The sequence below is a fragment of the Stegostoma tigrinum genome, chromosome 36 (genome assembly GCF_030684315.1).
Source record: "Stegostoma tigrinum isolate sSteTig4 chromosome 36, sSteTig4.hap1, whole genome shotgun sequence".
Lineage (NCBI taxonomy): Eukaryota > Metazoa > Chordata > Chondrichthyes > Orectolobiformes > Stegostomatidae > Stegostoma > Stegostoma tigrinum.
In genome coordinates, this window is record NC_081389.1 from 13,322,927 (window position 1) to 13,339,946 (window position 17,020).

A 17,020-nucleotide genomic window follows, 5' to 3' on the forward strand; every position below is an offset into this window, starting at 1 on the left:
ATATTTTATAGCGAGTGTTTTAAGAAAGAGGAGGGAAGTGTTCCTGGTGCTTTAGCCAATACTTAAACCCACCTTTCAAGCAACATCACATCTATAATGTGACACCCATACCCTGTCATTAAGCTATTGTTGTAGCATCGTTACTAGAGACTTATTATTATAATGTGACAGACAATGCATCAGATACAGTTCACCTATCAATGAATCAGGGGGTCGTGACTGCACATTCCAGCCTTGAATGCAAAAATCTAGATTTAAACTCTGCTGTCCATGCCATCGTCATGGACAAATTCCCTTCTGTCCTCTCAGATCAACATTAGGTAAGTTTTGAAGAAGAGCAGGGTGGTTACCCTTGGTTTTGTGGTCATTGCTTATCCATCAATCTGCATCATAAAGCAGCGTATCTGGCAATTATCACAATGTTGCTGTGGGATCTTACTGCGTATAAATTGGCTACTGTGTTTTCCACATCATGTCAGTGAATTAACAATTCAAAAACTACTCGATTGGCCGTAAAGTGAATGGTACTATTCCATTGGAAATCTCTTTTTAAAATTAAAAATGTAAGAATTCCCAATGGGACAAAATGAGGTAAGAATTTAAATACAGTACGAACATCATTTCTATGTATCTGATTACAAGTTTTTGCAACAGGAAAATATTAACTTAAAAGTTCTCACATGTAGTTATCTGCTTCCTGAGCTTTGAGATGGTGCAGCATTTCAGTAATTGAAAATAATTTAGCAATTATTTTTAAATTGCCTTCTTGCATTCAGATATGGAGAACCTATTAGGTGGTACATTTCTGCTCTGATTAGTTTTGTAAGTCACGGTTTATTCTAACCTGAGGTGCTGAAGTTTACATCCTCAAGGAGTGAAGAAGAAAACTCTTTCTGAGAAGCAAAATATTGCTTGAGCAATATTTATGAGACTGTTGTGATTGACAGTGACCCAAACACAAGATTCAATATTGGCAGGCTAAAGTAACAGATTTTATCGGGTGAAAGAACTCCCTTCACTTGGTCTCTTCGAGGTGCTTATCAACTAGATCTGAAAAGGAATAAATATTAATCAAGGAATGGTTCAGGTCAATAGCTTGCCATCACAAATGGGGAGGTAGTGGTACAGTAATGTCACTAGACGAGTAATTCAGAATGCTGGATTAATGTTCTGGGAATGAGATTAAATCCCACCTGGGTACATGGTAAAATCTGAATTCTTTCTCCTACACTTTTTTTTTAAAAAAGCTAACCATCTGGTTCACTATCATCAGAAGATGTTTGATGACTTGTTGGTCATATACAGAACTCCATGGTCAAAATTGGCTCGAAGCTTTCGCTATCGAGGTGTCTGGCGTTCTGGTTTGAACCTGCAAAGAGGTGAACATGCCTGGTGTTTGATTTCCTGGCAGCTAACAAGTCACTTAATATTGGCTGCTAAAAAAAATTCTTGGAAATTTTAGCTTAGGGATTTATATACTGGATGCCTTGGAACACTGTCAAGTACCTATTTATCAATATTTTATGAATGAGTAGTATCAAGGTGGATATGTACTTTGTAATAAATGTCTGCATGCTTTCAGAAATTATATCTGATATCTGAAGATAATTAGCTCCCTTGCATTACACAAGGCTACTGGCCTGTCATTACTTCAATCACAAATGGCACATCAGTGAGTTTCTATGAAACTAGAAAAATAGGAGCAGGAGAATGCCATTCCACCCTTCAAGCCTGTTCACCATTCATGGCTGATCTGTGACCTAACTCCACATATCTGCCTTTGGTCGCTATCCTTGAATATCTTCAATTAACAAAAAAATTTACTGTCTTAGATTTAAACCAAACAACTGATCTAGCATCCATTGCGACTTGTGGAAGTGAGTTTCGAAAAACTGGGAATCCTCATGTAGTAGACAAGGCAAGTTCTGGTTAATCAAAATTTTTTTTTATGATCTCCAACACCACAGAAGGCAAGAGCAGTAATTTAATAGCTACACCATAAACTCCAGCTTCCCCACTGAAACATGCACCAGATTGATGTGTCAGAAGTCACATGACACCAGGTGATAGTCCAACAGGTTTATTTAAAATCACTAGCTTTCGGATCATGACTCCTTTGTCAGGTCCACTATAACCTGGTGTTATGTGACTTCCAACTTTGTCCACCCCAGACCAACACCAGCATCTCCACATCATATTGATGTGTGAACTATATGTCACCGCCATATGGGAATGTGGATTTCAAAGTAGATGCAAACTAGATTTGTGATTTCAATGTTGTGAAGATAACATTCCTTTTAAAAGAGATCACAAGTTATGTTATTTCCAAGGTGGCATGTGACTTCAATGCTGAGAAGATTATCTGTGGTGTTAATGATAAATACTCAACTTGATGAGCGTTTTAAGACATACAGAGAAAACAGACCAGGGCTACTAGTTTTGCTTTGAGTTCAGTTTGGGAGATTGATTTCACCCTTGCAGAAGAGTTTTAGATTGTGAAGTCTCTAAGCTGAGGGAGTTTTTACAAAAGTTGTCAAAACTAGAAAGAAGTTTCTGGCTCATCAAAACTTAAAATAATCAGTTAAGTAGGAAATTAAAGTAGGAGTGACACTGAATGGGAATAAGTATCTGTAAAGCATATCACTTGGAAAAAGGCTGTTAACATCTTTCTAAACTGTCATGCTATATAATTTCAATTTTGTTTTCTTGTTTTACTTTCTTCTTTCAAACTTGTGTTGGCTTGTTAAAGGACATTGGCAGGCTCATATGAAAATGTTCGGTCACTAACCACCATGGTAACCATAAAGATTAAAACTATCAAGACCGGCTTCAATCTGGGAGTTGATTTGTTCAATATACCCATCAACTCGATTGATAATACAATTCCAACTTGGTCAAATACAGCAGCCATTATTTCATTACATTGGGATCTCTAAGGTGTGCTATTGGTAACCACCTGCCCCCACCCTTACCCATTCTGCAGTGCTTCCCAGGAAATGGTCTGCCACTATGATAAAAGGAGACCTAGGGATGTGTTAAATTGGGCCTTGTCACTTTGGCCTTATCCTGTAAACAGTTGCTAAAGTAAATTTGATTGCCAAATTCATGTTGGAACAAACTTCACACCAGTCCTCAAATGTAACAATGGATGACGAAATTCACATTATTTTGAGTTCTATGATTTATTTAATATTCAAAAGTAATAAATTCTAGGATTCTAAGTTACACAGTGACTGTTACTCCCTATGGCTCCAAATGTTTGTACTGTGGATACTGATCTCAGTCAGAGCCAAATCAAGATTTAATGCAATTATAAGGGACTGTTGATCCCATCCATTACAGAGTTCTCCAACATGGTAGCACTTCTGCATTCTTGGTAATGATGAACTGCCTCTGCACAACCAAGCTGTGGCTAGGAGCCGACTCTGAACAGATGATTGACTCCACCACAGGAGAATGGGTCAGGGTTCGAAGTCTTGCCTGACCGCATTTTCAGTTTTGGTTGTAGTCTTGATTTAAATTCCTGCTCTCCAACCTCTTTCTCTCTCTTGCACACACAAGTTTCACATCTATTAATCATTGCTTTCTGGAAAATCTCCATCTACTCCCTTCCAAACTGCCATTGTATTACATATTACGTTTTTGGCCCATTCTGTTATAACTATACACCAAATAGAAATCCCAATGGTGACTATCTTACTGAATCATAAAAATACCTTGACCTCATCACATTTGAGTTATTTTATAATTGGAATAACCATAATTTGGCCAATATTTGGTGTGAATTATTGCCTTTCTCTTTAGTATTTACAACTTGTTAGCTGGCCCATTCCAGTGTGGAACATCATAAAGAACTATTCAGTTATATTCATTCATAGCATGTAGGCTTTGCAGGATAGGCCAGCCTTTATTGTCCATCTCTATTTGGCTTGAAGAGAGTGGTGGTGAGCTGCCTTTTCGAATCTTTGCTGCCAAGTGATGTAGAAACAATGTCAATGCTGACTGGGAGGTCTAGAATTTTAACCTTGCAACAGGGAAGGAACGATGCTATATTTTCAGTTCAGGATGGTATGAGAGTTGGAGGGGAACTAGCAGATGGTGGTATTGTCATGCATCTGCTACCCTTGTCTTTCTGGGAGGTAGAGGATGCAGATTTGTAAAGTGCTGTCTAAAGAGCTTTGGTGAGTTGCTGTAATGCATTTTAGAGATGGTATGCATTGCCACTCCTGAGCATTGGTGGTGAGTGGAATGAATGTTAAAGGTGGTGGATGTGGTGCCAATCAAGTTGACCTGGATGGTGTCAAGCTTCTTGAGTATTGTTGAAGCTGCACCCATCCAGGCAAACTGAGAATATCCCATCACACTCCTGACTTGTGCCTTGTAGATAGAGGGCTGGCCTGAGCAGCCACTCACTACTGAATTCCCATTCTGTGAGACAATAGGAACTGCCGATGCTGGAGAATCTGAGATAACACGGTGTGAAGCTAGATGAACACAGCTGGCCAGAGGAGCAGGAAAGCTTGACATTTCAGGTCGGGACCCTTTTTCAGAAATAATGAAGAGGTCGAGGGAGGGGAGGAGGCCTTGGGGCGGTGTCCAGGAGGAGGGGATGCATTGGAGGCAGGAGAAGGGGTCAGTAGAGGGAGGGTTAGTTTCATAATTAAAAGAAATAAGCACGGAGGTGGAGGTAGCAGAAAAACTGCTCAATATTTAGACGAGAGTTATATTCATCAATGTGTGGGTGGAGGGGGACAAAAGTGAGCCCCTTACTGAGGACTGGCCGTTGGTCCTCAGTAGGAGGTCTGGGGGGGTGCGGGATGGTGAATACTTGGCAGGGCGCTGTATTATTGCTCTGTCTTGAGATGCTGGCTGTGAAAGTGGTGGGCAGAGAGACATCGCCAGTGGGCAGAGCGACCTCGGTGATGGGCGTACAGATGTCCCGGTGGGAGGAGCGATGTCAACTGGCAAATCGGGAATGTCGGTGGAAATGGTGTCCTCGATGTCTGTGTCGGCATTGGAAACAAAGGCAGCGGCGGCATTAATAGCGGGGATGATGCGTTGATTGTACTGGAAGTGGCGTTCCCGGTGACAGCCGATGTGGCGTCATCCTTGAAAACCATTGGTGCTCCCAAGGTGGCCACGTGGCTAATGGCGGCAGACAAATGGTGGGGAAGGTTCTGGGTTTGGTGGCAAGCACCAGTGAGTTTAAAGTACTTTAGGTTTTTACAATCTAATAAAGCCAAATAAAATTGAGAGTTCAGGTTGTGGATCTTATGAAGGATAAAAAACAGAAGAGGTCCTTTGCAGGTCTGGGATAGAGAGCAAAGAAGAAGGGTCCCGCCCCAAAACGTCAAGCTTTCCTGCTCCGCTGTTGCTGCTTGTCCTGCTGTGTTCATTCAGCTTCACACCGTGTTATCTCCCATTCCCTGAGCTTGTTTTGTAACCACAACCATCATTTATTTCCCACCTTCAACTTCCCTCTAAGACGGCAGCTCTTCTTTCTTCTGTTTCTTTGCTAAAGTCAATAAGTTTGCTAGCATTTCTGGTTGTGAAGCAAACAGGCATCAAAACAGGCTCCTGCCTCATGCCCAACATCCATCCTTTGTATATTTTGCATGAACATTATGTCCTAAGTTCAAACTCATGCAGAACACATATACCGCATTTATAATAGTCAGCCATACCCAAACAGATGCACAGATCAGGGCCGTAAGAAACTACAGAAGGTTATGTGCACAGTCCAGACCAGCACAGAAGCCAACCTTCCATCCATGGATTGTATTTACTTTTCTCAATACCACAGAAAGGCTGCCAACATCAAAGACCCCTCCCACCCCAGTAATTCTCTCCAACAACCTCTTCCATTGGCAGAAGATATACAAGAGGTTCAAGAACAACTTCTTCCCTGCTGTTATTAGACCAGTGAATGGATTGTCTAACTTCAAATAATGTTGATTTCTTGCTAATGTTGATCTTGCTTTGTGCACCTCCTGTGCTGTTGTAACCATGAATGCCTCGCTATCTAAGCATCCTATGATCTGTAATGTCCTTGCTTGCTACAATCTGCCTGTACTGCTCGCAAAACAAAGCTTTTCACTGTATTTAGGTACATGTGACTACAACTAATCAAATAAATTTAGGAAAATGCTCCAATGTGTGCTGCACAATTTGATATTCTGTCACAGGAAAGTCTTCATTTGAAACATTTAAAAGTGTTATCACATACCAATGTAGTCAGACAGTAGAAGACACACAATATAAACAGGCTAAATGAGATGGTCTGAAGCCACAACTTATATTGATTTTTTTCCCTTTATTCTCATTAATATTGTAACTAAACATCCAACCTACAGAAGTTGAGCAAAAATTATCTATTTCTTATGAAATATTTCTGATATTTATATGGTGTCTATGCATAGTTACCAGGCAAAACCCTTTGAGTGCAATGTTATCTCTCTTAATCACTTTGGTTCAGTTAAAAGGCAAGTCATTCAGTAGGGTTAAGTTTGTTGTCAGGTTTTCCAGTTTTTGGTTCCTGAGTGTTTGGAATAAAAGCACAAATCAATTCATGTACAGTTGTGTCCAGTTCATTGCTTTGTGCTGTTATCCTTGTAAAAACTATAGCTTGATTGCTCCCCATCACTTGTATTTCATTCAGTTCCTTCTGGTACACAGTATATCATTATTTTCTTTTAGTCAGTAGTAAAGATTTTCTTTTTACTACAGTTGTGAGTTATTTACACAAAACAAAGATTCCATTCAAAGCAAAAATCAAGAAAGTTACTGCATCAATTTTGATGCAAAGAGCAGGCAAGAATGTGAAAGAAGTTTTTGAACCAGTTCCTCCTGCCCTCATTGCTAAGGGTTAAAATATAATCAGCAGTTCCCCCAGAGATGTTCAACACCCTTAACAGTCAGTAGCCTGCCAACCACCCCTGTGAATTTAGCAGAAATGCTTGGATTTTCACACAGACAGGAGTCAAGGGCCACATTAGGATCACCAACGGCTAATTAACTTTGCCTTTAAGGACTAACCAGAAGCCTTCTAATAATTTATAATTTGGACGTTTGTAAATGGTTTACTGTCTTATTAGCTCAGTTGGCTGGGAAGCTAGTTGACAATGTACAGTGATACCAGTAGTGAGTGTTCAATCCTGCACTAGCTGAGGTTATCATGAAGGTGCTAATTTTTCAATCCCTTGCCTGAGGTGAGGTGACCCTCAGCTTAAATCACCGTTCAGTCACCTCTCTCTCTAATGAGAGCGCGAGCGGTACTATGGCAACTTTACCTTTAAGTTATGAAATTGTCTTATCATTACATAAAGATGTCTTCCCGCTTATTCTGAGGCCCAGGAATAACAGGTAGACTTTCTTCTCTCCTGCTATACAGTGGGGATATTTTCTATCTCTCAGCCAAATTCCTTTTGGGCAAGATGTTAAACAAAAGCTAAGCTTGTCCTCTCCAGCGGTTGTAAAAATCTCTGAGCACTGGTGGGAGAAGAGTAGATTATTCTCCCTAGATTTCTGTACAATATTTATCCTTCAAACCGCATTACAAATATAGATAATCTAATGAAGATCAACACAAGCTCAACAAAGAGTACTTTGTCTTTCTATTGGGCATTTTATAGCCTTCTGGACTCAAGATCAATTTCAACAATTTTACCTTTTAACTGCTTCACCAATTTTTGTTGACTTCCTGTTTTTTTTATCTCCTATCTCCTTAGCTTTCAGACAGCAGCCACTCGAGATGCTGTGTACTATTCACACTTCCTTTGGATTTCTCTTATTCCTTTACTTCTCCTACTACTGCTCTCTTTGGATTCACTTCATCAATCCTTTGTAACTTAATCTCTCCTGCCCTCTATTACTGACTCTCTTTTGTTCTTTGGCTCTCCCAACCCACCCCCCACAACTTTTGCTTGTTCCAAATCCTGATTTCCCCAATTCTGAGAAGTCACAAGAAACAAAACATCTGTTTCTCTCCTCTCAAATATTACCAGACCTGTTGAGCATTTCACACGTTTATTTTCCAAAAAAAGTCTATCATGATCGCTGTTCTGTTTGTGGAGTCTTGCTGTGCCCCAAATGGCTCCTGAAGTGACAACAGCAGACTTCAGAATTGACTGTAAAGCACTTTGGGACATCCTGAGGCCACAATAGGTGTGATATAAATGCTAGCTGTTTCTTCTTACTTCCTCTTCATTCAATGTTCCTTAAAACAGTGGACAATTGACGTCTTCCTAATGCAAAGAAACTTGGAAATCATCAGGAATACTTTGTAAATTAGCTGTCTTTAAAAGCAGTGTGGTATAACTAAACCTCAAGAGGCCTGAGAACTAGGATTGTTTGAGTAATCAGTAGAAAACATAAAATAGATTTTAATCTGAGCCATGAATTGTATTAATGAGGGTACTAAGAGGGCTGCACCTCAAATCTTAATGGAGAAATACAAAGTTATATATTCCCCTTTCGACCCCTCATCAGTTCAAGGTTAGTTTCATAAATCAATCGTTACAGTATCCTGGAATGATTTACAAACAATTCTTCCTTGGCAGATTGCTATGAAATTGGCTTCATTTTAAGACAAAAAAACACACATCAAAGTTGATGTAGGATTGGAAAGGAAACACTGTGTGGACATATTGACATGATTTCTACAGAGGCTTATTCAAAAACATAACACACAGTGTTTGAATCCACAAGGTTAAATCACAGGTTACATAACAATGATATTGAACTTGAAAGTGTTCAGCTGAAAAGTACTTCACTTACTTTGATCCTATAAATCAGAAGATTTGGACTTTTTTAGTTGAGAAATAAAAGTGTTGGAGGAACTTTAGCCAAGATACAGATAAAAGGAGAGAATTCAAAGTTGCTCGAAAGATTAAGTTATATAGTTTTGTAAAGATAAAAACCGTATCGTCAGGAATACATTAAAAAGTAATTTTAAAATGTGTTTGCAGCTGTCCAGGCCATAACTTTAAGCTTTCTGCCCCAGGTCTACAAAATTCTCTCTCCTCCCTTAGAGGATGTGTTCACTCAGAGAATCTAAGTTGCCATAACTGTACTTCCACAGCCTGCAGGCTGGAGTCATGGTGTGGAGGTGCTGGCATTGGACTGTGGTGGGCAAAGTCAGAAGTCATAGGACACCAGGTTATGGTCCAACAGGTTTATCTGAGATGACAAGCTTTCAGAGCGCTGCTTCATCAGGTCACTTGACAAAGGAGCAGTGCTCTGAAAGGGGTCATGTGACTTCTTACTTTGCAGTCTGGAGCTAGATGGATAGTGATGGTTCCAGCTTTCTTTCCGTCCCATGTCTGACCAAGACCATCTCCCAATCTTAATTCCCAGCTATTAGCACCCATCCAAATGATTTTCAGGTTGATAATCAACCTACATGGTCATCGAGCCCCGGACTGGGGTCGCAAACATGAGTTCCTGGGTCTGAGGTAAGGACAATACCCACTGCATCACACAGCCTCCCTGGCTCCTCTGTTAACATCTGCTTAACACCTACCTCTTTGATCACCTTCCCCAATATCTCTGTTCTGGCAGCTGGTGCAGGTACGAGCTCTCATGAAGAACTTCAGAACATTAACTCCATTGAGGTCACCATAGCGGCACATGTTGGCTTTGTAAAAGGCGAGAGAGTCAAGGGGTAACGATCAGGTCACTACAAATGTGTATCTTATGGGAGAAAATTAACTATGTATGAGGTGATTCCCAGTCTTTCCACATCCATTGAATGAGTGAGGAGATGAATTCTGATTTTTAAAACTAGGGAGGATAAGGAGGCGAAAAGACAAACTTAATCAACTGAGAAGGAACATCAAAAAGGAGGCTTAAAACAACAGTATTCAGGGAGGAGGTCCTCAACGGATATCTCACTTGGTTTTCTATCCACCGTAACATACATTTATCTTTCTCCTGGCCAAATTTTATGCAATTCTGTTACATTTACAATTCTGGTGAAGTGCTATACATCCAAAACATCATAAACATTAAATTCTCTGAGCATGTAAAGCAATTTGGGAGTTTTCTTTTAAGATTTCCAGCACACTCTTCTCATACATTATAAATGATGTTTACCCCTTCCTTTGCCATTTTCTGTGAACTATCTTGATGAATGTAAGATGAAAAGCTTCAACAAAAGTGCCTTTTTTCATCAACACTCATGTTCTTCTATTCTTGCTTCTTATTTTGATTCAGAACACAAGTAAAAAGAACAAAGATTTGTAATAATGCCTCCTCCTCCTGTGTCCAGAATCCTTCTACATTCTCAACACTGTCCCTGCCTTTTCACAGGTGCTGAATGACTCACAGTCTTGGAGTGGTACAGCACAGAAACAGACGCTTCAGTCCCACTCGTCCATGCTGACCAGGTATCCTGAATTAGTCTAGTCCTATGTGCCAGCATTTGGCCCCTATCCCTCCAAAGCCTTCCATTCATGTTCCCATAAGATGTGTTTTAAATGTTGTAATTACACCAGACTCCACCACTTCCTCTGTAATAGAAAGAGCTGACAGAGGAAGTGGTGGAGGCTGGTGCAACAACAACATTTAATGATGGGCATCTTAATAGCAAGGGTTTAGAGTGGTATGGGCTAAATGCTGGCATTGGGGCTCGATAAATTCAGGATGCCTGGTGGGCATGGATGAATTGGACCAAAGAGTCTGCTCCTGTGCTGTGCGACTATGAATCGACATCAGTCTGCATCTGTAAAAAGACAGGGGCCATGTTCAGAGTGTAGAAGAACACTGGGCACACAGGAAGAGGAGTAGGACATTAGGCCTTTGAGACTGTTCGAGTAGATGGGACACATAATCCATTCACTAAGCATGGTTAATTTATTGCCTACAAATGAGAAATTTGCTTTCTCCACAATCAAGGGTATCAAAGCGTGCTCCTACAATGGACTGATGACCAAGAATGAAAAGTAGGGGTATATTTGTTTTTTTTTAAGATTCTCCACAGTGTGGAAACAGGCCCTTTGGCCCAGTAAGTCCACACTGCCCCTTGAAGCATCCCACCCAGACCCATCCCCCTATAACCCACACACCCCTGAATACTATGCGAACTTAGCATGGCCAATCCATCCGGCCTGCACATCTTTGGACTGTGGGAGGAAACCAGAGCAGACACAGGGGAGAACGTGAAAACTCCGCACAGAATGACCCTGAATGAATGAGAGATGATCTTATTGAGAGGTAAAATAAAAACCTGCAAAGGTTTGAGAGTGCAGATGGGGAGAGACTGTCTCTTTGGGCTGGAGAGTCTAGAACCAGGAGTCAGAATTTAAGGGGGAGATAGATTTTTTAATTAGAAACAGGTTGAAGGGATAAGGAGAGCGGGCAGAAAAGTGGAGGTGAAGCCAAGGTGACAACAGGTATGATTGTATTGAATGGTGCAGGCTTGAGGGGCTGAATTGCTCACTTCTCTCCCCGTTCTTATGATAAAGGGGGAGGTAGTGGCTGAGTGGTATTATCACTAGACAATTAATCTGCAAACTCAGCAAATGGTCTAGGGGGCTGGTTTCAAATCTCGCCATGGCAGATGGTGGAATTTGAATGCAATAAAGAATCTGAGTAAGAGACTGATGACCATGAATCCATTGCCAATTGCCTGGAAAAACCCATCTGGTTCACTAATGCCCTTTAGGGAAGGAAATTACCATCCTTGCCTGGTCTGGCACACATGTGACTCCAGACCCCCAGTCTCTTAACTCCCCTTTGAGCAATTAGACATGAGCAACAAATGCTGGCCTTGCCAATGATGCCCACATCCTGAATGAATAAAAAAAGCATACAGGGCAGCCATTGAGGGCTAAGATGAGGAAAAACGTCTTCACTCGGATGGTTATGATTTTTTGGGATATTCTAACCTGAAAGACTGAGGATGCTCAGTCATTGAGCATAACCAAAATCGGCCTTGACAGATTTTTAGAAACTAAGGAAAAGAAGAGATAGGGTGAGAATGCTGAGTTGATGCAGAAGTTCTGTCATGATCTCACTGAATAATGGAACGGTTTTGTAGTTGACTCCTGAAAGTGTAACTGAAGTGATTCTTTTGCAAATAAGGCAAGCCCACTTCATACCAGAGTTGCTAATTATAATAGAACATTTCTCAGACGCCCTGCACAACCTCACTGGAAATAATCTGGTGCCTAGTCCGTGTCAAGGTTTATTTGCAGTTGTTGGCTCAATATCCTGCAGCTCCACAGGCAGATTCTTTGGTTATGACTGAAGTCCTGTTAATTCTTGATGATGGCTACCAAACATCACAGCTGCTTGTACGATCAAGTTCCACACGCACCAGATGTTTGCTCAGGGTATACAGTGTAGTGTTTTTAAATTGAAACCTTGTAGATCACGACCTGTTAAAAAATAAAAGGGTGAAATTTCAGAAGGAATCCCAGATTTGACTGGCCAGTCAGCTCAAGTTAAATCCACAGACAAGATAGCTTAAAAATGCAAGAATCCTATCCAGCTTGGCTGTTCCAATCTCAGAAGCTTGATATTTCAAGCTAAAATGATGAATCAAAAAGGCCAAGGCAGTATTGTACTGTCACCAATGCATCAATAGGTTTAACCCATGAATAACTGAGGTATACCCTAGGCTCTATCTTGTCTTACGAAGAGAGAGTGAGCAATTCAAGCCTATATAAAAACAGAAGTTGCTGGAAAAGCTCAGCAGGTCTGGCAGTCCCTGTGAAGAGAAAATTAGACTTAACCCTCGGAGGAAGTGGTCACGGGATCCGAGACGTTAGCTTTGATTTTTCTCTTCACAGATGCTGCCAGCAAAGCGGAGCTTTTCCAGCAACTTCTGCTTTTGTTCCTGATTTAAAGTATATGCAGTTCTTCTTTAGTTCAGGCCTATAACTCTGGGATTTAGGTGAATGAGAGAATAGTTTAAAAGTTTATAAGATGCAAAAATGGATTGACAAAGTAGACAGAGTGGAAATGGAGCTCAGTTAAAGAGATGAGTTAGTAAGTCTGTGCAAATTCATCTCCAAGGTTCACACAAGTAATAAAAGATAACAAAAAAAGTGTGGAGCTGGATGAACACAGCAGGCCAAGCAGCATCAGAGGAGCAGGAAAGCTGATGAAGGGTCTAGACCCTAAACGTCAGCTTTTGTGCTCCTCTCATGCTGTGTTCATCCAGCTCCACACTTTGTTATCTCGGATTCTCCAGCATCTGCAGTTCCCATTACCTCTCTCTCACACATAAGTAACGGCCAGTTAAGTGACTGTTTTCCAGGATAAATAGCGGCGACAGAAGTGAGCTCTCCCTGAATGGAATCATTACAGAATATTAACTGGGTGATTATATAGTCTTGAAGATGTATGATCCACACAAGACAAGAGGACACAGGGGATTTGGAAGTCAGTGCCCTCACTTAGAGATTCATGCAGCTTTCTTTTGGTGACAAAAAAAGAGACAACATCAGGGATTCAGGGACAGATAGGGTAGCACAGTGGCTCAGTGGTTAGCACTGCTGCCTCACAGTGCCAGGGACATGGGTTTGATTCCAACCTCAGGTGACTGTCTGTGTGACAGTTGCACATTCTCACTGTGTCTGCGTGGGTTTCCTCCCACAGCCCAAAGATGTACTGGTTAAGTGGATTAGCCATGCTAATTGCTTCATTTTTGTAGAAAGGTCCAGACCCGAAACGTCAGCTTTCCTGCTTCTCTAACGCTGCCTGGCCTGCTGTGTTCCTACAGCTCCACACCTTGTTATCTCAGATCCCAGCATCGGCAGTTCCTACTAGCTCTATTTGCTCATTGTGTCCGGGGTGTGCAGAGATAAGGTGTGGGGATGGGTCTGGATGGGGTGCTTTTTGGAGAGTCAGTGTGGATACAATGGGCTGAATGGCTGGCACCCACACTGTAGGAATTCTAAAGGAAAGTAGTGGGCCCGGTGGCTTTTAAACAGTGTTTGATGATACCTCTGCAGTTGCCATTTATTGAGGCTGGCTCTGGGTTCCAGATAGATGTGTTCATTTTAAATCTCACCAGCAATGATGTGCTTTGAATACATGCCCCCAGAGGATTAAACAAAGCAAAGAAGCGCGGACATTGGAGATCCAAAACAAGAACAGAAATTGCTGGAGAAAATCAGCAGGTCTTCTGTGGGAAGAAAGTAACATCGATATTTTGAGTGCACTGACTTTCTTCATCAGAACAGAAGATTAGCGTTGCTTTCAACATCAGTAGTCCAGTAAAAATTCCACTATATCCCAACCTTCTCAAGTCAGCCACAACTGGGTCTGGACATTCTGAGGTGTTGAAAGGTGCTATGTAAATGAAAGTCTTTAAATGAAACTTGCATCAGGGTCACCATCAAAATGTTATTCTAAATCTGTTATTCTTAACACCTCTGAAGGGGACTCAACAACCCATGGAGGCCCACAAACTTACAGTTGATGACGAGAGAGGGAGGGAGGGGAGGGAATCCTAGCTTGATGGAAGAATTTTACCGTCTATACCTTAGTTCAGACAAGAAAGTAGCACAACATAATTGGGGGCCTAGCAGCTACAGTTGATGGATGACAGATCAGCAGACCAACACCATAAGAAACAGGGACAACAGAAGATATCAACAGGGCAGGATGTCACCCTCACAGTCACTGCGATGTCAGACTGGCCCTTCTTGATGGTGAACCCTAAGCAAGCGACTGGCCCGGACAGAGATTCCGGCCACGCACTCACCAGCGTAGACCAGCTGGTGGGAGGATTCACAGACATCTTTCACCTCTCCTTACTACAATGCGAGGTTCCCACCTGCTTCAAGAAGGCCACCATCATCGCTGTACCACAGGAAAACCTGGCAACGTGCCTTAGAAACGGTTGCCTGGTGGCTCTGATGTGCATCATTATGAAGTGCTTCATGAGGTTAGTAACGGCACATCAACACCAGCCTCCTGGGCTATCTTAATCTGCTACAATTTGCTAACACTGCAACAGGTCCACGGCAGACACCATCTCCCTGGTCCTACACTCACCTGTGGAACATCTGGATAACATGGGCACCCACATCACACTCCTATTTTTGGCTTTAGCTCCACCTTTACCACCATAATTCCAACATAAGCCATCGCCGAACTCCGAGACTTTGCTCCCCTCTCTCTGCAACTGGATCCTCGATTTCCTGATCTACAGACTGCAATATCAGTAAGGGTAGGCAACACCTCCTCCAGACTAATAGTCAACACCAGTGCCCTGTGATGTGCAGCTAAATTCACCTCAATGCCATTTACAAGTTTGTTGATGACACCATAGTAGTGGGTTGGGTCTCAAACAGTGACAAGACAGAGTACAGGAGGGGAGAAACTGCTCAGTGGCATAGATAACAGTGTGGAGCTGGAGGAACACAGCAGGCCAGGCAGCATCAGAGAGGCTGGAAAGTTGACGTTTCAGGTTGAGACCCTTCTTCAGAAATGGGGCACCATTTCTTTCCTGCTCCTCTGATGTAGCCTGGCCTGCTGTGTCTCCCCAGCTCCACACTTATCAGCAGTTCCTACTATTCCCAGCTTAGCGGCATGGTGTAAAGGCACAATCTCTCTCTCTCTCAATGTCAGCAAAATGAAGGAGCTGGTCGTCAACTTCCGGAAATGGAGTGAAGGACATGCCCCGTATGCATCAATAGTCCTGGAGGTGGATGTGTCAAGAGTTTCAAGTTCCTGCAAGTAAATATCATCAATAATCTGTCCTGGTTTATCCACATTGACACTACAGTCAAGAAAGCAGACCTATGCCTCTACTTCCTTGAAAGACTGAGGAAATTCGGCCTTTTTTTAAATATAGATTTTATATAGATAGGCTAATTTTTTAAATAGATGCACCATGAGCAGCATTCAATCCCGATGCATCACAGCTTGGTATGGCAACTGCTCTTCCCACGACTACAAGAAATTACAGTTGTAAATGCAGCTCAGTCCATCAGCAAAACCAACCTTCCTTCCACTGATAACAAAGTGTGAAGCTGGATGAACCCAGCAGGCCAAACAGCTTCTCAGGAGCACAAAAGCTGATGTTTTGGGCCTAGACCCTTCATCAGAAAGGGTCGAGGCCCAAAACGTCAGCTTTTGTGCTCCTGGGATGCTGCTTGGCCTGCTGTGTTCATCGAGCCCCACACTTTGTTATCTTGGATTCTCCAGCATCTGCAGTTCCCATTATCTCTTCCTTCCACTGACTCCATCTACATTCCTCACTGCCTCGGCAAAGCAGCCAACACAATCAAGGACCTCCCCCCATCCCAGTTACACTCCCTTCCATCGGGCAGAAGATGGAAATGTTTAAAAACACATATCAACAAGTTTAAGAACAGCCCCTTCCCCACTATCAGGCTTACAAACAGACCTCTCATATTAGAGCTGATTTTTCTCTGCACCTTCTGCATAGTGGTAACATTATATCTTGCATTCTGTGCTATTATCCTGATCTATTGAAGGTATGATTTGTCCAGTTAGCATGCAAAACAATATTTTTCACTGTATCTCGGTACATGTGACAATAATAAATTAAATCAAATCAAAGGGATTGGCCATTCATACCCTCTAATCTACTTGGCTGTTCAATAGGATCATGGCTGATCCGATACCCCTCACATTCACTATCCTGATCGTTGCCTGTAACCCTTGAATTCCCCGACTGGCCAAGAATCAATCGAACTCAGCCTCAGATATACACAAGAACTCTGACCCCATAGCTCTTTGGCAAGGAGCTGAAAGACTCTCAACCTCCAGAGAGAAGAAATTCTTCCTCAAGTCCGCCTTAAAAGCTGGACAATTGAGTAGTGGCTGTTCAAGCAAGCTTGCAAAGGCATGCAGCAGGACGAGGTGCACTAATCAGCGAGCTGTCTTCAATTACACAAGTGGAATAATCGTCAGTTGCCACCTCCAACTCTGAGATTCAGAGTACAGGCGCAAGAGGTTGGGGGGGGGGGGGGGGGGGCTAACTGGGAGTTTCATCCCGTTCTATTTACGGTCAATAACAGTCATGTTTATACCTCGTCTT

At 42.1% G+C, this 17,020-nt stretch overlaps 1 protein-coding gene across 1 annotated transcript in view; it reads right to left on the reverse strand.

Annotated features, from left to right (window-relative positions):
- Positions 1-6,314: 6,314 nt before the first annotated feature.
- Positions 6,315-17,020, reverse strand: part of LOC125446816 (lysyl oxidase homolog 1) — an 89,378-nt gene continuing 78,672 nt past the window's right edge. Inside the window, exon 7 of the mRNA XM_048520688.2 lies at positions 6,315-12,377. Within this exon, the coding sequence (XP_048376645.1) occupies positions 12,371-12,377 (7 nt within the window). The 3' untranslated portion in view covers positions 6,315-12,370. The remainder of the gene's footprint in view (positions 12,378-17,020) is intronic.